Here is a 21,855-nt window from a genome sequence, read left to right as displayed (position 1 = left end):
AAGTTAATGTTCATTTTTTTTTTTTTTAAACATTCAAAAAAATCCTGTGATGCACCTGAAGGGTTAATAAACTTCTTGAATGTGGTTTTGAGCACCTTAAGGGGTGCAGTTTTTAGAATGGTGTCACTTTTGGGTATTTTCTATCATATAGACCCCTCAAAGTGGCTTCAAATGTGATGTGGTCCCTAAAAATAAAATGGTGTTGTAAAAATGAGAAATCGCTTGTTAATTTTTAACCCTTATAACTTCCTAACGGAAAAAAATTTTGGTTCCAAAATTGTGCTGATGTAAAGTAAACATGTGGGAAATGTTATTTAAGTTTTTTGTGTGCCGTATCTCTGTGATTTAAGGGTACAAAAATTCAAAGTTGGAAAATTGCGAAATGTTCACCAAATTTCCATTTTTTCACAAATAAACGCAAGTTATATCAATGAAATTTTACCACTAACATGAAGTACAATATGTCACGAGAAAACAATGTCAGAACCACCGGAATCCATGGAAGAGTTTCAGAGTTATTACCTCATAAAGGGACAGTGGTCAGAATTGTAAAAATTGGCCCGGTTAATATTGTTACTTATGACTGTTGTGTTTGAAACTGTTTAACTGTAAAGCGCTGCGGAATATGTTGGCGCTATATAAATAAAGCATTATTATTATTATAATAAGTGATGTGTGAATATGCTCTTACATTGTTTTTTTTTTTAGTAGGCAATTAGTATATCTACAAATAATCTGTTATATGCCAATATTGTGCTTTTTTTTTTTTTATGACAGATGCCGGTTTACGTAATGGGAATGTCCAGTAGCCAAACCCCATTCTCATTTGGTAATGCTGTTCCTGGTCTTACTTTCCACTGGTCTGTGATAAAACGGGATTTCATAGAGGTGAAGAGCAGGCACGATGAGGTAAGACATCTTTGTGCTAGAAATGCAGATATTTAACCTCTTTAACCCCTTCCTGACATGAGACGTACTATCCCGTCCACGGTACCCGGGCCCGTATGACCGGGGACGGGATAGTACGTCTACCGCGATCAGCGGCGCCCACGTGGTGAGCGCCGCTGATCGCGGCCGGGTGTCAGCTGATTATCACAGCTGACACCCGGCACAATGTGTCAGGGGCAGTCACGGACCGCCCCCGACACATTAACCCCTTGCACACCGCGATCAAACGCGATCGCGGTGTACCGGGAGTTAAAGGGAAGCATCGGCAGGGAGGGGGCTCCCTCCGTGCTTCCCTGAGCCCCCCACGGCAGCGCAATGTGCAGCGCTGCTGCGGGGGACTCCTATCCTCCAGGCCCCCGAATCCAAGATGGCGACGGGGGCCTTCGGGGGCCTGGGGAAGCTGGCTTCCTCAGTGCCTGCAAAGCGCAGGCACGAGGAAGCCTTGTGCACTGCCTGTGACAGATTGCTGATCTGTCACAGTGATCTGTGATGTGACAGATCAGCGATCTGTCACAGGACAGTGATGTCCCACCTGGGACTATGTAATAAAGTAAAAAAAAATTAAAAAAAAAGTGTAAAAATAAATTAAAAAAAATCGCCAAATAAATTAGTAAAAAAAAAAAAAATATTCCCCAATAAATTCATTTTTTTAAAATAATAAAAAAAAAAAACAATAAATGTACACATATTAGGTATCGCCGCGTCCGTAACGACCTGCCCTATAAAACTGTCCCATTAGTTAACCCCTTTAGCGAACCCCTTAAAAAATAAAAATAAAAAACGAAGCAAAAAATAATGATTTATTATCATACCGCCAAACAAAAAGTGCAATAACGCGAGATCAAAAAGACGCATATAAATATCCATGGTACCGCTGAAAACGTCATCTTGTCCCGCAAAAAACAAGCCGCCACACAGCATCATCAGCAAAAAAATAAAAAAGTTATAACTCGCAGAATAAAGCGATGCAAAAATAATTATTTTTTATATAAAATAGTTTTCATTGCATAAAACTGACAAAAACATAAAAAAAGACCTAAATGAGGTATCGCTGTAACCGTACTGACCCGAAGAATAAAAGCGCTTTATCAATTTTACCGCACGCGGAACGGTGTAAACGCACCCCCCCCAAAAGAAATTCATGAAACGCTGGTTTTTGTTCATTCTGCGTCCCAAAAATCGGAATAAAAAGCGATCAAAAAATTTCACGTGCCCGAAAATGGTACCAATAAAAACGTCAACTCGTCCCGCAAAAAATAAGACCTCACATGACTCGGTGGGTCAAAATACGGAAAAATTATAGCTCTCAATATGTGGTGATGCAAAAACTATTTTTACAATAAAAAGCGTCTTTTAGCGTGCGACAGCCGCCAAACATAAAAACCGCCATAAATAGTAAATCAAACCCCCCGTTATCACCCCTTTAGTTAGGGAAAAATAATAAAATAAAAAAAATGTATTTATTTCCATTTTTCCATTAGGGTTAGGGCTAGGGTTAGGGCTAGGGGTGTGTTGGGGTAGGGTTAGGTTAGGGTTAGGGCTAGGGTTAGGGTTAGGGCTAGGGCTAGGGTTAGGGCTAGGGTTAGGGCTAGGGTTAGGGGCGTGTTGGGGTTCGGGTTGGAGTTAGAATTGGGGGTTTCCACTGTTTGGGCACATCAGGGGCTCTCCAAATGCAACATGGCGTCTGATCTCAATTCCAGCCAATTCTGAGTTGAAAAAGTCAAATGGTGCTCCTTCCCTTCCAAGCTCTGCTATGCGCCCAAACAGTGTTTTACCCCCTCATGTAGGGTATCAGCCTACTCAGGACAAATTGCAAAACAATTTTTGGGGTCCAATTTCTCCTGTTACCCTTAGGAAAATAAAAAATTGGGGGCAAAAATATCATTTTTGTGGAAAAAAAATGATTTTTTTATTTTCACGTCCGAGTGTTATAAACTTCTGTGAAGCACTTGGGGGTTCAAAGTGCTCACCACACATCTAGATAAGTTCCGTGGGGGGTCTAGTGTCCAAAATGTGGTCACTTGTGGGGAGTTTCAATAGTTTAGGTACATCAGGGGCTCTCCAAACGCACATGACAACCGCAGACCATTCCATCAAAGTCTGCGTTCCAAAACGTCACTGCTTCCCTTCCGAGCCCCGACGTGTGTCCATACAGTAGTTTTCTCCCACATATGGGGTGTCAGCGTACTCAGGACAAATTGGACAACAACTTTTGGGGTCCAATTTCTCCTGGTACCCTTGGGAAAATAAAAAAAATGGTGACTAAAAGATCATGTTTGTGGAAAAAATACGAATTTTTTATTTTCACGCCCGGGCGTTGTAAACTTCTGTGAAGCACTGGGGGGGTCAAAGTGCTCACCACACATCTAGATAAGTTCCTTGGGGGGTCTAGTTTACAAAATGGTGTCATTTTTGGGGGGTTTCCACTGTTTAGGTACATTAGGGGCTCTCCAAAGGCAACATGACACCCGCAGACCATTCCATCAAAGTCTGCATTCCAAAACGTCACTACTTCCCTTCCGAGCCCTGACGTGTGCCCATACAGTAGTTTTCTCCCACATATGGGGTAGCAGCGTACTCAGGACAAATTGGAAAACAACTTTTGGGGTCCAATTTCTCCTGGTACCCTTGGGAAAATAAAAAAATGGTGACTAAAAGATCATGTTTGTGGAAAAAATACGAATTTTTTATTTTCACGCCCGGGCGTTGTAAACTTCTGTGAAGCACTGGGGGGGTCAAAGTGCTCACCACACATCTAGATAAGTTCCTTGGGGGGTCTAGTTTACAAAATGGTGTCATTTGTGGGGGGTTTCCACTGTTTAGGTACATCAGGGGCTCTCCAAAGGCAATATCACACCCGCAGACCATTCCATCAAAGTCTGCATTCCAAAACGTCACTACTTCCCTTCCGAGCCCCGACGTGTGCCCATACAGTAGTTTTCTCCCACATATGGGGTATCAGCATACTCAGGACAAATTGGACAACAACTTTTGGGGTCCAATTTCTCCTGGTACCCTTGGGAAAATAAAAAAATGGTGACTAAAAGATCATGTTTGTGGAAAAAATACGAATTTTTTATTTTCACGCCCGGGCGTTGTAAACTTCTGTGAAGCACTGGGGGGGTCAAAGTGCTCACCACACATCTAGATAAGTTCCTTAGGGGGTCTAGTTTCCAAAATGGTGTCATTTGTGGGGGGTTCCACTGTTTTGGTACATCAGGAGTTTTCCAAACGCGACATGGTGTCCGATCTCAATTCCAGCCAAAAACGTCAAATGGCGCTGCTTCCCTTCCGAGCTCTGCCATGCCCCCAAATAGTGGTTTACCCCCACATGTGGGGTATCAGCGTACTCAGGACAAATTGCACAATAACTTTTAGGGTCCTGTTACCCTTGGAAAAATAAGAATTGAGGGTGAAAAGATCATTTTTGTGGAAAAAATATGATTTTTTAATTGTATGGCTTTATGTTATAAACTTCTGTGAAGCCCATGGGGGTTCAAAGTTCTCACCACACATCTAGATAAGTTCCTTAGGGTGTCTAGTTTCCAAAATGGTGTCATTTGTGGGGGGTTTCCACTGTTTTGGTACATCAGGGGTTTTCCAAACGCGACATGGTGTCCGATCTCAATTCCAGCCAAAAACGTCAAATGGCGCTGCTTCCCTTCCGAGCTCTGCCATGCGCCCAAATAGTGGTTTACCCCCACATGTGGGGTATCAGCGTACTCAGGACAAATTGCACAATAACTTTTAGGGTCCTGTTACCCTTGGAAAAATAAGAATTGAGGGTGAAAAGATCATTTTTGTTTAAAAAATATGATTTTTTAATTGTATGGCTTTATGTTATAAACTTCTGTGAAGCCCATGGGGGTTCAAAGTTCTCACCACACATCTAGATAAGTTCCTTAGGGGGTCTAGTTTCCAAAATGGTGTCATTTGTGGGGGGTTTCCACTGTTTTGGTACATCAGGGGTTTTCCAAACGCGACATGGTGTCCGATCTCAATTCCAGCCAAAAACGTCAAATGGCGCTGCTTCCCTTCCGAGCTCTGCCATGCGCCCAAATAGTGGTTTACCCCCACATGTGGGGTATCAGCGTACTCAGGACAAATTGCACAATAACTTTTAGGGTCCTGTTACCCTTGGGAAAATAAAAATTGGGGTGAAAAGATCATTTTTGTGGAAAAAATATGATTTTTTAATTGTACCGCTGTACGTTATAAACTTCTGTAAAGCCCTTGTGGGTTCAAAGTTCTCACCACATATCTAGATAAGTTCCTTGGGGGGTCTAGTTTCCAAAATGGGGTCACTTGTAGGGGGTTTCCACTGTTTAGGTACATCAGGGACTCTCCAAACGTGACATGGCGTCCAATCTGAATTCCAGCCAATTTTGCATTGAAAAAGTCAAACGGCGCTCCTTCCATTCTGAGCTCTGCCATGCGCCGAAACAGTCGTTCCCCCCCACATATCAGGTATCTGCGTACTCAGGACAAATTGCACAATAACTTTTGCAGTTCAATTTCTCCTGTTACCCTTGGTAAAATAAAAAAAATTGAACCTGAAGTATTTTTTTTATGAAAAAAAGTTAGATGTTCATTTTTTTTTAAATATTCAAAAAAATTCCTGTGACGCACCTAAAGGGTTAATAAACTTCTTGAATGTGGTTTTGAGCACCTTAAGGGGTGCAGTTTTTAGAATGGTGTCACTTTTGTGTATTTTCTATCATATAGACCCCTCAAAGTGGCTTCAAATGTGATGTGGTCCTAAAAATAAAATGGTGTTGTAAAAATGAGAAATCGCTGGTCAACTTTTAACCCTTATAACTTCCTAACAAAAAAAAATTTTGGTTCCAAAATTGTGCTGATGTAAAGTAAACATGTGGGAAATGTTAGTTATCAAGTTTTTTGTGTGCCTTATCTCTGTGATTTAAGGGCATAAAAATTCAAAGTTGGAAAATTGCAAAATTTTCAAAATTTTCGCCAAATTTCCGTTTTTCTCACAAATAAACGCAAGTTATTTGAATGAAATTTTACCACTAACATGAAGTACAATATGTCACGAGAAAACAATGTCAGAATCACCGGGATCCATGGAAGCGTTCGAGAGTTATGACCTCATAAAGGTACAGTGGTCAGAATTGTAAAAATTGGCCCGGTCATGAACGTGCAAACCACCCTTGGGGGTGAAGGGGTTAAAGACGAGCGCAGTTAATGTATGGCGCTTTTCGGGAGCAACAATACGGGCAACTCTGTGGTCATTGCACAGGCACTGCAGCATGTATTGGCTCATGTGTACCAGGCTGCCCAGAGATAGCGACAAGCTATCCTCAGTGGGAGGTATCTTATCTGGGTGCTCTATCCCCCCAGCCGTGCTCCAGTGATGCCTGTGAGCTGATCTGAGTGCCATCCTGCTGTGAACACGGTTGTTCTTCCTCCCACGCCTCCTCATCATCACTATACTCCCATACTGTCCTTTGGCTGTACAGTTGGGTACCTGGCTGATGTTGGGACAGTAACACTCTCTGAGCCATGTGTAGATGACTGGACTGATAACGGTGTAAATTTGACCTGCTCCTCTTCTTCCTATGCCACCACCTCATCCATCATTGCCTGAATTATTTTTTTCCAGCAGGCATATAAGTGGTATAGTAACGATGATGATGCCATCATCATCGCTGGCCATATTAGTGGAATATTCACTGCAGCGTGACACGGCACAAACGTCCCGCGTGGAGGCCCACTCATTGGTCTTGAAGTGGTGTCCTGCAGAGCGACTCATCCATGCGTGCTGCAGCTAAAGCTCCACTGCTGACTGCTGCTGCTCTCACAGTCTCTTCAGCATATGCCAAGATGCAGTTCCACCTTGTTAGTATGTCTCATATCAGCCAGTAACCGGGAAGGCAGAAGTGACGCTGAAGTGCAGACAGGCTAACAGCAGCAGGGTGAGAACGCCGAAAGTGTGCACACACTGCCCCCACTTTCAGCAGCAGCGCCAAAATGTGTGGCTAGTTCTTCTGGAAACTTTGCACCACCAAGTTTAGCACATGGGCCAGGCAAAGGATATGCGTCAAACCGGCTAGGCCCAAGGCTGCTATTATTTTTCAGCAGTTATCGCACCACCAGGCCCGGTTTTGAGGTACACCGGCACCAACCACTGATCTGTCTGCTGTTTGATCCCATTCCACAACTCCTTTGCGTTGTGCCCTAGCTGCCACTATATTTATCCAGTGGTCAGTTAGGGAGATAAAATGACCCTGGCCGTGCTTACTGGTCCACGTATCGGTGTGGACCTTGCTACTGGCAATGTGCAGTGCACACTTGGCTTGTTCTGCAACATGTTTAGGCAGGGATGGCCAGCTTGGGAAAAGTTGTGACTGCTGGGAACAACGTACAGTGGGATAGCCACAGACATTAGTTTTTTAAAATTGTCTGAGTTGGGGGATGGAATCTGAACACATACATAGGATGATTTGGAGTCGCTCCTTGACACTGGTGGTGGTGGTGATGCGGTCACATCCTATCTTTGCCGGGAAGTAGGTGGCTGTGTTGATCGTGAATGAGAGGAAGAGGCCGAGACCTCAGCAGAAGAGGGAGGCAGGAGGAGGCTCAGATCTGTCATGCTTTTTAAGGTGTGTGTCCTCCACTGCACCTCATGCTTGGAATTCAGATGCCTCGTCATACAAGTGGTGCTTGGGTTCAGAGCATTTATGCCTCACTTCAGGTTCTGACGGCACAAAGTGCAAACCACCTGTCGCTGAAGAAATGCCAATCCCGGCAGTTATTTTAAACTTTGGTGTGCTTAAAGCAGCGGTGCGGTGGGCAGCAGCTGCCGATGTACTGCCTAGGGGCTGTCCTCTGTGCCCTGCTCCCTCTTTTGCTGTGCTCTTGTAGCAGAGTGGCCACCTCCTCTTTTTCCGAACTGTGCACGGCACTAGGCTGGCCTCCGCAAGCCATCTCATCCCCCACATCATCTTCCACCAACTCCTCAACCCTGCCTTCCTTGCCAGTCTGCACACTGCATAAAGACGCTGCAGTTGTTAATAGACTTTTATCATCCTCTGACGTGTGCACTAGCCCTCCCATGTACTCCTCATCCAACCTAACAAGTGGCTGGGCATCAGTGCAATCAGTCTTCCACTTCTGAAGTAGGGATATGTCGATGGGCCATGGAACCGCAGCCATCAGATTCATCAAAAAGCAGAACAGACTGCTGCATGACATGGGGCTCAGACTGCTTGGCTGATTTGTGAGCGGTGAGGTGGAAGCCGGATGACCATGTCCCTCTGGTGCCAACTGTGCACTTTCTGCATTATTTAAGAAAATGCGAAGGAACTGGAGCCACGTCCTCTCCCTGCATCAGCTACACCATCAGCAGTTACATGAGCACTGCCATGTCGCTTTATTTGATTCTCTCCTCAGTTTTGGAAGTTGATTTTCTAAACCCTGCTCACAAAGAGATGGCGGAAGAGTAGATTTATTCATTGGCAAAAGTACTAGAAAATACACAGAGGTCCTGAAAAATTATTTATTTGGCCTACTAATGGTAATGAGACAGCTGATGCCAATTATTTATTTTTTAGACTACTTGAAAACACACAGCAGCTTAAATTAACAGTACTCCCACAGGCAGGGGTTGAAGAGTACACTCAGCGGCTTAAAGGACAGTACTCCCACGGGGGAGGGGGGGTGCAGAGTTCACACAGCGACTTAAAAGATAGTACTCCCACAGGTGGGGGTGCAGAGTACACACAGTGACATTTAGCACAGTAATACCACTGATATGGGTTGCAGAGGGCACAGTCACTATCTGTCCCGCACTCCAGCTGTGTCCTATCCGTACACTAATGAAAGCATAATGGCGGCAGCACTCATGTTCCATCCTTTATACAGGCCGGGTCACGAGCTGCGCCGGGCAATCACAACCACAGCAGTACTTGGCATAGCTGTGATGGTTTTGGAAGTGCCCACAGTCTACAAAAGCTTGTTGATTGGCTGCTCTGCAACCTTTCAACAAGCTGTATTAGACTGGCGAACCCAAACAGCAAAAAGTACATACAGTACAAAGTCCGGGTTCGGGGTTTGATAATGGCCACTAAGTGTCTGGTACGAACCCCAAACTTTCTAGTTTCGAGTTTGCTCATCACTAGACTTTTTCTTATAAATACGGTACCAGCCGGTGGCTGTGTGGTGTGATTGGTAAAGTGAGAAAAAAAACTGTGGAATTGTGTTTTTGATCATTGCAATCTCGCTATAAAAATTCAGTAAAAAGCAATCAAAGTATCATAGCTGACATATAAGATGGTACCAATAAAATAGTCAGGCTGGGATGAGAAAGCAAACCTTCACACAGATTCATGGACTGAAAAATGAAAAGGTTACAGGTCATATTACCAGGTCATTATTACCACACAATGATTGCCAGGAACAGAAAAAAGAATTGCGGAATTGTCTTTTTGTATGAAATGAACCGCATAATCTGATACATAATGTTGCCAGTTTCTTCTTGATAATTACATTGTCTGCCAATTCTAAAGCATATGTTTTGACATATTTGGGTGTCCAAAGTGCCATCTCGCTGGCCAATAGTGTCTTCTGTCATCTTATTGTTTTCTATACTCCAGACTGTGATGTTTGTTTGTTTTTTGCAATTTTTCTCATCAGGCATCTTTCAATCTTCCCGAACAATTCAACTTTGCCATGAATGTTTATGCCAAAATGAAAGGAAAAACAGGGCTCAGAGTAACCGTGCGAGTAACGGATGCTTCGGCAAATCAGTTCTCCGGCCAGAAACGGGAGTTGTCGGATGAGATTCAGATTCAGGTAATTGAAACAAAAACACTATTTTAATGGCTCCTGTGCACATTAAAGAACTTTATGAACGATTGGTCGACTGACAGTGAACTCTAGCCACTCCACAATACACCAAGCGCTTCTGTGTTCTCTGAGAGCTGATGCCGTATTCTTCTCGCCAGTGATATTTTTCGAGAAGCCCCCACATAGAGTTGACAGATATGGGTGGGTTCTGCCAAAATTAGTCTGTGTTTGGGGTCTTTTTTCCGTGTTGTCCCCTCTTTACGTGATGGTCACTGTCATCTTCTTACACAACAGTGGTGTCACGGCACTATTGCATAATTTCCTAGGGTTTAGTAGCTCCTTCCCTATTCCTAAAGCTAGGGGTGCCCTAGCTATCCCTGCTCCCCGGATTACTTCTGATGGTGAAGATGCAGTGCCCAGGGGGGGAACTAGATGTTATAGGTGCCAGGGCTGGCCAATAATAAATAAATTAGGAATGTCACAGGTGGCGTTGTGGCGTGCTAGCCCTGTGTCCCTCACACTGAGCACTTACAGTCATGGCCAAAAGTTTAGAGAATGACACAAATATTATATTTTCACATGATCTGCTGCCCTCTGGTTTTTATGTGTGTTTGTCAGATGTGTTTATCACATACAGAAATATAATTGCAATCATATTATGAGTAACAAAAGGTTATATTGACAGAATGAGTTAATGCAGCAAGTCAATATTTGCAGTGTTGACCCTTCTTCTTCAGGACCTCAGCAATTCTTCCTGGCATGCTCTCAATCAACTTCTGGATCAAATCCTGACTGATAGCAGTCCATTCTTGCAAAATCAATGCTTTTATTTTGTCTGAATTTGAAGGTTTTTGTTTGTCCACCCGTCTCTTGATGATTGACCACAAGTTCTCAATGGGATTAAGATCTGGGGAGTTTCCAGGCCATGGTCCCAAAATCTCTGTTTTGTTCCCTGAGCCATTTAGTTATCACCTTTGCTTTATGGCAAGGTGCTCCATCATGTTGAAAAAGGCATTGTTGATCGCCAAACTGCTCTTGGACGGTTGGGAGAAGTTGCTCTTAGAGGACATTCTGGTACCATTCTTTATTCATGGCTGTGTTTTTAGGCAAGACTGAGAGAGAGCCCATTCCCTTGGCTGAGAAGCAACCCCACACATGAATGGTTTCAGGATGCTTGACAGTTGGCATGAGACAAGACTGGTGGTAGCGCTCACCTGGTCTTCTCCGAATAAGCCGTTTGCCAGATGTCCCAAACAATCGAAAAGGGGATTCATCAGAGAAAATGACCCCAGTCCTCAGCAGTCCACTCCCTGTACCTCTTGCAGAATATCAGTCTGTCCATGATGTTTTTTCTGGAGAGAAGTGGCTTCTTTGCTGCCCTCCTTGAGACCAGGCCTTGCTCCAAGAGTCTCCGCCTCACAGTGCGTGCAGATGCACTCACACCTGCCTGCTGCCATTCCTGAGCAAGCTCTGCACTGCTGGTAGCCCGATCCCGCAGCTTGAAACACTTTTAAGAGACGGTCATGGCGCTTGCTGGTCTTTCTTGGGCGCCCTGGAGCCTTTTTGGCAACAAGGGAACCTCTCTCCTTGAAGTTCTTGATGATGCGATAGATTGTTGACTGAGGTGCAATCTTTCTAGCTGCGATACTCTTCCGGGCGCATGCGCAATGCGCCAGCCCGAATCTGCCGGCTGCAGATTCCATTATTTCATTTTGATCACTCTCACAGTGATCAAAATGAAATAAAAAGTAAATGAACCCCCCGATTATCACCCCCATAGGTAGGCATAACTAATAAAATAAAGAAAATATTTTTATTTTTATTTTTCCATCAGGGTTAGGGTTAGGGTTGGAAAGAGGGTTAGGGTTGGAAAGAGGGTTAGGGTTGGAAAGAGGGTTAGGGTTGGAAAGAGGGTTAGGGTTGGAAAGAGGGTTAGGGTTGGAAAGAGGGTTAGGGTTGAAAAGAGGCTTAGGGTTGGAAAGAGGCTTAGGGTTGGAATTAGGGTTAGGGTTGGAATTAGGGTTAGGGTTGAAAAGAGGGTTAGGGTTGAAAAGAGGGTTAGGGTTGGAATTAGGGTTAGGGTTGGAATTAGGGTTAGGCTTGTGGTTAGTGTTATGGTTAGAGTTGGAGTTAGGGGTGTGTTGGGGTTAGGTTTATGGTTAGGGTTGGGATTAGGGTTAGGGATGTGTTGGGGTTAGGGTTGTGGTTAGGGGGGTGTGTTGGGGTTAGGGTTGGAGTTAGAATTGAGGGGTTTCCACTGTTTAGGCACATCAGGGGGTCTCCAAACGCGATATGGTGCAACCTTTGATTCCAGCAATTTTGCGTTCAAAAAGTAAAACGGTGCTCCCTCCCTTCCAAGCCCCGACGTGTGCCCAAACAGTGGTTTACCCCCACATATGGGGTATCAGCGTACTCAGGAAAAATTGCACAACAACTTTTGGGGTCTAATTTCTCCTGTTACCCTTGGGAAAATAAAAAATTGGGGGCTAGAAAATTATTTTTGTGGAAAAAAAATGTTTTTTTCATTTTCACGTCTCTGCATTATAAACTTCTGTGAAGCACTTGGGGGTTGAAAGTGCTCACCATACATCTACATAAGTTCCTTGGAAGGTCTAGTTTCCAAAATGGGGTCACTTGTGGGGGGTTTCCACTGTTTAGGCACATCAGGGGCTCTGCAAACGTAATGACGACCGCAGACTATTCCATCAAAGTCTGCATTTCAAAACGTCACTACTTCCATTCCGAGCCCTGACGTGTGCCCAAACAATGGTTCCCCCACACTTATGGTGTATCGGCGTACTCAGGACAAACTGGACAACAACTTTTGTGGTCCAATTTATCCTGTTACCCTTGTGGAAAAAAAAAATTGCGGGCTAAAAATCATTTTTTTGAGGGAAAAAAATTATTTTTTATTTTCACGGCTCTGTGTTATAAACTTCTGTGAAGCACTTGGGGGTTCAAGGTGCTCACCACACATCTAGATAAGTTCCTTGGGGGGGTCTAGTTTCCAAAATGGGGTCACTTGTGGGGGGTTTCTACTGTTTAGGCACACAGGGGCTCAGCAAATGTAACATGACGCCCGCAGACCATTCCATCAAAGTCAGCATTTCAAAATGTCACTACTTCCCTGCTGAGACCCAACGTGTGCCCAAACAGTGGTTCCCCCCACATATGGGGTACCAGCGTACTCAGGACAAACTGGACAACAACTTTTGGGGTCCAATTTCTCCTGCTACACTTGTGAAAATAAAAAATTGCGAGCCAAAAATTCATTTTTTGAGGTAAAAAAAAGATTTTTTATTTTCATGGCTCTGCGTTACAATCTTCTATGAAGCACTTCGGGGTTCAAGGTGTTCACCACACATCTAGGCAAGTTCCTTATGGGGTCTAGTTTCCAAAATGGGGTCACTTGTGGGGGGTTTCCACAGTTTAGGTACATCAAGGGCTCTGCAAATGTAACATGATGCCCGCAGACCATGCCATCAAAGTCAGCATTTCAAAATGTCACTACTTCCCTTCCGAGCCCCGACGTGTGCCCAAACAGTGGTCCCCCCCCCCCCCCACATATGGGGTACCAGCGTACTCAGGACAATCTGGAAAATAACTTTTGGGGTCCAATTTATCCTGGTACCCTTGTGAAAATAAAAAATTGCCGACTAAAAAAATTTTTTTTAGGAAAAAAAAAGATTTTTTATTTTCACTGCTCTGCATTATAAACTTCTGTGAATCACCTGGGGGTTCAAAGTGCTCACTATGCATCTAGATAAGTTCCTTAGGGGTCTAGTTTCCAAAATAGGGTCATTTGTGGGGGAGCTCCAAAGTTTAGGCACACAGGGGATCTCCAAACACAACATGGTATCCGATAACGATTGGAGCTAATTTTCCATTCAAAAAGTCAAATGGCGCTCCTTCCCTTCCGGGCCCTGCCGTGCACCCAAACAGTGGTTTATGACCACATATGAGGTATTGGTGTGCTCAGGAGAAATTGCCCAGCAAATTTTAGGATCCATTTTATCCTGTTGCCCATGTGAAAATGAAAAATTTTTTCTGAAAAACGGTACTTTTTTTTTTTTTTACGGATCAATTTGAGAAGCACCTGGGGGTTCAAAGTGATCACTATGCATCTAGATAAGTTCCTTGGGGGGTCTAGTTTCCAAAATGGGGTCACTTGTGGGGGAGCTCCAGTGTTTAGGCACACAGCGACTCTCCAAACGCGACATGGCAAGCGCTAAATATTCCAGCATATTTTCCATTCAAAAAGTCAAATGGCCCTCCTTCCCTTCTGAGCCCTGCCGTGCGCCCAAACAGTGGTTTATGACCACATATGAGGTATCGGTGTACTCAGGGGAAATTGCCCAACAAATTTTAGGATCCATTTTATCCTGTTGCCCATGTGAAAATGAAAAAATTGATTTCACTTCCTGGCGCCGCTGGAGTGGCAGCCTGTTACAGTAGCTCCTTCTTTGCTCTCCTTTTTTTTCTATTTTCTATTTTTCCTTTCTCCTTTTTTTTTTTTTTTATTGTTACTCCAAAGGGACATTGCACTATGGAAAACCATAAGAGGACCTGGACCTTTGATGGACTTTTTACCTTGTTTTTACTTGGATCTATTGTGTTGGGAAATCCAGGAACTGAACAAGACCCTATTGTCTACTCCAAAGAAGCTATACTGCTGCTTAGGGATCCAGCAAGGCAGCATGCTGCTAATAGACCAGAGGTCATTCCACCAGAAATAAGGAGGACTAAGAGAAGAGGTTGCAGAGCTGGAGCCCTCGGGAAAGCTAGAAGAAGGCGCTATAGACCTGCTCTTCCCTCCGTCATTATGGGCAATGTGAGATCACTCGGGAATAAGATGGACGAATTGTCGGCGCTGACCAGACATCATCGGGAATTAAGGGAGAGCAGCATGTTGCTGTTTACAGAGACCTGGCTCACCGAAGGTACTCCGGACACTGTTGTCTCGTTGGATGGCTTTAAACTCATTCGCGCGGACAGGACAAGGGAGAGCGGTAAGAGGAAAGGCGGAGGGCTGGCGATATTTGTGAATGATAGATGGTGTGACTCTAGGCACATCGTGGTCAAAGAGCAAACATGCTGTAAGGACATTGAGCTATTAGCTGTGGGCATGAGACCTTTTTATTTACCGAGGGAACTATCGCATGTAATCATGATGGCTGCATATGTCCCCCCTTCTGCGAAACTGATGCCGGCACTGAGGTCCTACAATCCACAGTGAGCATGATGCAGTCCCTTCACCCCCAAGCACTCCTTCTGGTTTCGGGAGACTTCAATCATGTGTCTCCAGCATCCATACTACCCAGTTGCACACAGTATGTTACCTGCCTCACTAGAGACAACAAAACATTGGACTTGTTCTTTGCCAATGTGAGAGGGGCATATGCCTCGTCAGCCCTACCGCCCCTTGGAAGATCGGATCACAACCTAGTGCACCTCCAACCCGTGTACAAGCCACTTGTACAGAGAGAACCTGCTGTCACTCGCACAATGAGGATATGGACTGAGGAGAGTGATGATGCTCTGAGAGACTGCTTTGAAACAACCACTTGGGAAGTGCTGCAAGATTCCTATGGTGATGACATGGATGGTCTCACACACTGTATAACGGACTACATTAATTTCTGTGTAGACAACACGGTACCCACAAAAGTAGTGAGGTGCTTCTCTAACAACAAACCATGGATCAGCCCCGGAATAAAGGCTCTTCTCAAAGAGAAGAAGTTGGCCTTCAGATCAGGTGACAAGGGCAGGCTGAGAGAGGTTCAGAAGGATCTGAAGTATCTAATCAGGCAGGGAAAGGCTAATTATAAGAGAAGGATTGAACTGAAATTGTCACAGAAAAGGATCCATGAAGTCTGGGAGGGTCTAAAGTCTATATCTGGGCATAGACAGACTTTCTCCAGGATGGTTGTAGATAAAGAGGGGCTTAATGAACTTAATCTATTCTTTAACAGATTTAATCACACACTGGCTGCTCCTGCCCCTGCATACCATTCACACCTCTCTGCTACAATAACCTCACCCCCTGCTGCAACTTGTCAACTGAGCCAGGGTCTGTTCTTCACAAGTACCCAGGTTGCAAAATAACTGAATAAGATCAAAGTTTTGAAGGCTGCAGGTCCTGACGGCATCAGTGCAAGGCTAATCAAAACCTGCGGGCACCAGCTGAGTGAGATCATTACATATCTGTTCAATATGAGCCTGAGAATGGGTATAGTACCACAACTGTGGAAATTATCGTGTGTGGTACCAGTTCCGAAGAAACCTTATCCGAAAGACCTTAATGACTATAGACCTGTAACATTGACATCACACCTGATGAAGGTATTAGAGAGATTGATTCTCACACGTCTCCGTCCTCTAGTGAGCTCGGATATGGACCCTCACCAGTTTGCCTACAGGCCGGGCATTGGTGTGGATGATGCCATTATCCACCTTCTAGATAGGACTCTCTCTCACCTGGAGAAACCTGGGAACACTGTGAGAATAATGTTCTTCGATTTCTCTAGTGCTTTTAACACCATACAGCCAGGTCTACTGAGAGACAAGCTGGGCCTTTTTGGTGTGGACCTCCAACTCTCCACCTGGATCCTTAACTACCTCACGAACCGACCTCAGTTTGTAAAGGTTCGGGACAGTGTGTCAGACACAGTGATCTGCAATACAGGGGCACCTCAAGGTACAGTTCTTGCCCCTTTTCTCTTCACACTGTACACTGCAGATTTTAGGTGCAACTCATCTAGCTGCTACTTGCAGAAGTATTCTGATGACTCTGCAATAGTAGGCCTCATCACAGGAGGAGATGAAAGAGAGTACAGAGATACTAACCAAGCTTTTGTGGAGTGGTGTCAGAGGAACCACCTTAGGATTAATTCCGGGAAGACAAAGGAATTGGTGGTGGACTTTCGCAAGGGCAAAAAATCCACCAGTAGTGGTGAACATTCAGGGAAATGACATTGAGATAGTCGACACCTATAAGTACCTTGGTGTGATCCTCAATAATAAGCTTGACTGGGCCCATCACTTGGATGCAGTGTACAGGAAGGGCCAAAGCAGGCTTTATCTGCTCAGAAGGCTGAGAGCCTTCGGAGTTATAGGGGCACTCCTTGCATCCTTCTACAACTCTGTTGTGGCATCAGTCATCTTCTTTGGTGTGGCGTGCTGGGGTAATGGCATATCAACCAGGGACAGGAATAGGCTGGACAAACTGATTAGAAGGGCCAGCTCTGTCCTGGGATGCCCCCTTGACCCAGTTCAGGAAGTAGGCGACAGGAGGATACTGGCCAAGGTGAGCTACATGGTGCAGAATGATTCCCATCCCATGCATGAGACCGTGACAAAGATGTGCAGTACTGTCAGTGACCGGCTACTTCACCCTAAATGTGAGAGGGAGCGCTATCGAAAGTCCTTCCTTCCTGCTGCAGTTAGGCTGTATAACCAGCACTGTCCAAAACGGAGAACGACCCAAACAGAGAACTGATAGATCCAAAGTTGTGACAGTCCGGTTACATTTTTTTTTTTTTTTTTTTTTTTTCCTTTCGTATATGTACCTACCTACTGTCAATGTAATGCCTTTATGCATCTGTATCTGTACTTGTTCCTGCCTTGCTGCTGTAATGCTCTGAATTTCCCCATGGTGGGACGATTAAAGGATTATCTTATCTTATCTTATCTGAAAGGAAATTTGTGTTGGAAAAATTAAAATGTCCATTTTTTCCTTCCAAATTGCTTTAGCTGCTGTGAAACACCTGAAGGGTTAATAATCTTCTTGAATGTGGTTTTGAGTAGCTTGAGGGGTTCAGTTTTTAGAATGGTGTCACTTTTGGGTATTTTCTGCCATATAGACCCCTCAAAGTGACTTCAAATGTGAGGTGGTCCCTAAAAAAAATGGTTTTGTAAATTTTGAAGTAAAAATGAGAAATCACTGGTCAACTTTTAACCCTTATAACTTCCTAACAAAAAATATTTTGCTTCCAAAATTGTGCTGATGTAAAGTAGACATGTGGGAAATGTTATTTAGTAACTATTTTGTGTCACATAACTCTCTAGTTTAACAGAATAAAAATTCAAAATTTGAAAATTGCGAAATTTTCAAAATTTTCGCCAAATTTCTGATTTTTTCACAAACGCAAAAATTATCGACCTAAATTTACCACTAACATGAAGCCCAATATGTCATGAAAAAACAATCTCAGAATCACTAGGATGCGTTGAAGCGTTCCAGAGTTATTACCTCATAAAGGGACACTGGTCAGAATTGCAAAAAATGGCCAGGTCATTACGGTCAAAATAGGCTGGGTCATGAAGGGGTTAAGGGAAGCGGGACCTAGGCTGAAGGTAGAGTGGCCTAGGAAGGTGACCTCTCAATTTATCAAATAAATCACATAACAGGACATAGGTTTTTGGTAACCACCCGACAACTATATTTTACAGCAGATAGGAGGTACTGGGACACTAGGGCCACATGCCTTGCTGAACGCCTAAATCAGCCGTTATGTCTCCTCCCCCACCCAGGAAAGTGGGGAATTGTAGTGTATAAGAATACACTAACCAGACTAACAAGGGAAGACGTACAGGGATAATTGAAAATGCCTATCCTACAAATATGCACTCACAGAGTGGAACACCGAGAAGGAAAAAATCAAATAGGAGAGGATGAGGATATGCACCCACAGACAAATCACCAAGCAACAGTCTTCTGAACAACACTCCTAACTTCTCAAACAACCAACACCTCCTCCTCCTGAAACAGGCAGTATGAAACTAACACTGGCAATCCCTGATTGCCAGAGGCGAGTATACCCTCACTTACTGTATCCTCACTCATCCCTTGTAGATTATGAGCCCTCACGGGATCCTCACTCATCCCTTGTAGATTATGAGCCCTCGCTGGCAGGGTCCTCTCTCCTCCTGTACCCTGTCGTCACTTGTATTGTTTAAGATTACTGTACTTGTTTTTATCATGTATACCCCTCATCACATGTAAAGCGCCATGGAATAAATGGCGCCATAATAATAAATATTATAGCGGAGGGGAGTGGCGAACACTGAACAGCTGACACAATCAAAGCAGGAAAGCTCCAGGAGCTCCAACTGATCAAAGTAACCCCTGCACTGTTAGAAAAAACCTGCACTGTTTAATATGATGGTGAATTGCTTCTAATTAGTGCAGCAGTATGTGAAATCAGACACCGCTGTCTTCTGGACCCTCTCTGTCGCCCTAAACCTGTGACAAGTATTGACGTTACGTGACTTTTCATTATTGTTTTTTTTCCCATGGCTCATTTTCCTGCAGCAATTTTCTAACTTCCAGTTTCTGTTCTAGGTATTTGAGCGATTGCATTTAATAAACCCCAGTATAGAAGCTGAGCAGATACTTATGTCTCCAAATTCCAACTTGAGGCTACAAACTAACAGGTAATTTAATTGCTTTTTTTCTCTTGAAAGAAATATATAGTGGTGTAAGTTTCCAAAACCTTGAAATTTAATAAAAAGAAAATGAAAAAAGAAGGGTGAAGGTAAGAATAAGGTGTGTAAGTAAAAAAAAAAAACCCTGAAATTTCATAAGTAGATACAGCTGGTCCATGATACTCAAACTAAGCCATCTAAATTACCTTTACTAATCTATTGATTTAAAGTCACACTCTGCCTGCAGACTTGTGAATCTTCAGTGTGCGCACTGACAGGATTCACAGGCATATTGACCACAATCATTTGATTTCCATACAAGTGAATCGATTGAAGCCGGACAAGTCTGGTCGGAATACGACCCAGAGTCTGCAAATCACAAACTTGTGGTCACGTGACCCACCAGTCCCGACACCAGAGAATCCTGACAGCGCTGACTGTGCATGATGTGAGCATTCACAAGTTTGTTTATTTTTTTTTAGACTTTCTAGATCACGATCTATGTTGGAAGAAAGTCCTGCATTCTTGCGGTTTGCACTTAGACGGCTGAATTCCATAATGGGCTGACAGCTTCCTGTTCTGTAGCGATCACTTTTCAGCAGTCTTCTCATTGTCATCACAGTAACGGCTATTACTTCCAGGCATGTTACTCAGCCTGTGTACTGGTCCCTGTGGCTTCCTGCTCTGCTCCAATCACATAGAACAGTGTAGTGCAGCAGTTCTCTCTGTGATTGGGAAGGTTGCAGTCCTCCCATCTTAGGAAGCTGCCTCTGGACTACAAGGTGCACACACTTTTTAGCAAGGGTTTTTTCCCGTCTCCCATGACGACACACATAAGAGAGGGGATCTGCCCAGTCATGACAGGGACCCTACTGAAGATAAAAGGGGCGGTCCTCTCCCTCCCTTCAATTGGGTTTCCTGTCCTGACAGGGACCCGTGTACTGAAGAACACGTACCTGCCCCTCTCTCGTGCCGGCATGGAAGAACAGGCAGGGTCCTGGGCGCTGTGCGTCGGGAGGGGGAAGCGCCGTCAGCTGGTCCCCCGGGGGCTCAGCGGGCGCAGAAGCAGCACGGCCTGGGGCGCTGCCGCGCCGCCCTCTCCCCTCTGCCGCATCCAGGAGCAGCACAGCAGCGTCAGGGAGCGGCCGCTTCCGGGTCGCGCCCCTCTGATGTCGTACGCAGGGCACGCTGGGAAGGGGCGTGCCCGCGTGACGTCGGGAGGCGGCACCGGTATCCAAGATGGCGGCACCCATAGGAAAAACCGCCGGCCGGCAAAAGAATATCCCGGCGGCATGGCGGGGGGGAGGGGCTGTGGGGGTAACCGGAGGAGGCGGAGAGTGCAGTGGATCCCCCTTACATAAGGGGGATGACCACAGAAGACGCACTCATGCCCAAGGCTTCACAATGGAAATGGGGCAAGATCAGCAGCAGCGTCAGCAGCAAGAGCTCTCGCCAGATGCCAGGCCGAGCCGCCAGCATACCAGGAGCAGCCGCTCGAGTGGTGGGAGCGGCAGTCGTAAACGCGACCGGCATGACTCTGAGACGTCCAGAAGAAATGTCACGAGTGCATCTGAGGAGCCTCCGAGATCGGTACCCCTGATTGTCAGCGGTGGTGAGTGATCTACGTGAATGTCACCCTTATGGTAACGGGGTTCCATTTTCTCTGTTTGATCACTAGGGGTCGAGGAAGGCTAGCAGCAAAACCAAGAATAGGGAATGCGGCCTATGCAAACACCCACTGGCAGAAAGACCCCTGCGCTGATTGTATAAATAAAATTATACAGGAGGAAACCCCTGATTTGGTGACTAGCCTTAAGGGGGTAGACAATTGCTCCTTCAAAATGGAGTCAATCAACACGGCCACAAAGATCTTGTTCCAGCATTGCCTCATGGCAGTGATAGACTTAAAAGATGCCTACTATCACATCCCAATTCATCGGGAGTATCGAAAATACTTGAGAGTAGCACTCTGTCCAAGGAGAGGTGAAACACTACCAATACGCAGCCCTTCCGTTTGGCTTGTCTACAGCCCCCCAGAGTGTTCACCAAAGTGATGGCCGAAGTAATGTCTTTTCTTCGTTCCCGGGACATAGTGATCGTCCCATACCTAGAATACTTTCTTGTAATAGGGAGGTCGGAGACCCACTGCGCACACCAAGTGAAGGAAGTGATAGCAACTCTAGTAGGACTAGGATGGATAGGAAACATCCCCAAGTCAAGGTTAACCCCAGTAAAAGAGCAATCCTTCCTAGGGTTGATATTGGACTCCGAGCGACAATGCTGCCTCCTGCCAGAGAACAAAGTGACCAAGATAAGGGGCCTAGCTCGCACAGTAATACAAAGACCAGCTATGACACTGAGGAACGCAATGTCCCTTTTAGGCTCGTTGACATCATGCATACCTGTGGTAGCGGGGGCGCAGTACCACTTAAGACAACTACAGTGGGAAGTTCTGTCAGCACAGAAACAATTAAAAGGGCATCTAGAGGACAAACTATGTCTCTCAGTGGCTGTAAGAGATTCCCTGCTTTGGTGGACTGTAGAAAAGAATCTAATTGCCGGTGTTCCGTGGCAAAAACCAGTCGAGGACTTTATTACAACCGACGCGAGTGCCACAGGATGGGGAGCACACCTGAGATCACACTCAATACAGGAGACCTGGTCCTCGCTAGA

The 21,855-nt window shown here is 45.0% G+C and overlaps 1 protein-coding gene across 1 annotated transcript in view; it reads left to right on the top strand.

Annotated features, from left to right (window-relative positions):
• Nucleotides 1-21,855, top strand: part of NUP210 (nucleoporin 210) — a 150,210-nt gene that overhangs the window by 82,467 nt on the left and 45,888 nt on the right. Inside the window, exons 27-29 of the mRNA XM_073574284.1 lie at nt 778-909; nt 9,604-9,762; nt 19,100-19,191. Of these exons, the coding sequence (XP_073430385.1) occupies nt 778-909; nt 9,604-9,762; nt 19,100-19,191 (383 nt within the window). The remainder of the gene's footprint in view (nt 1-777; nt 910-9,603; nt 9,763-19,099; nt 19,192-21,855) is intronic.

This window comes from Dendrobates tinctorius, unplaced genomic scaffold (assembly GCF_039654945.1).
Source record: "Dendrobates tinctorius isolate UK_male_01 unplaced genomic scaffold, ASM3965494v1 ptg000038l, whole genome shotgun sequence".
Classification (NCBI taxonomy): domain Eukaryota; kingdom Metazoa; phylum Chordata; class Amphibia; order Anura; family Dendrobatidae; genus Dendrobates; species Dendrobates tinctorius.
Note: the sequence above shows the minus strand (reverse complement) of the source record. Positions and strands in the feature narration are given on the sequence as shown.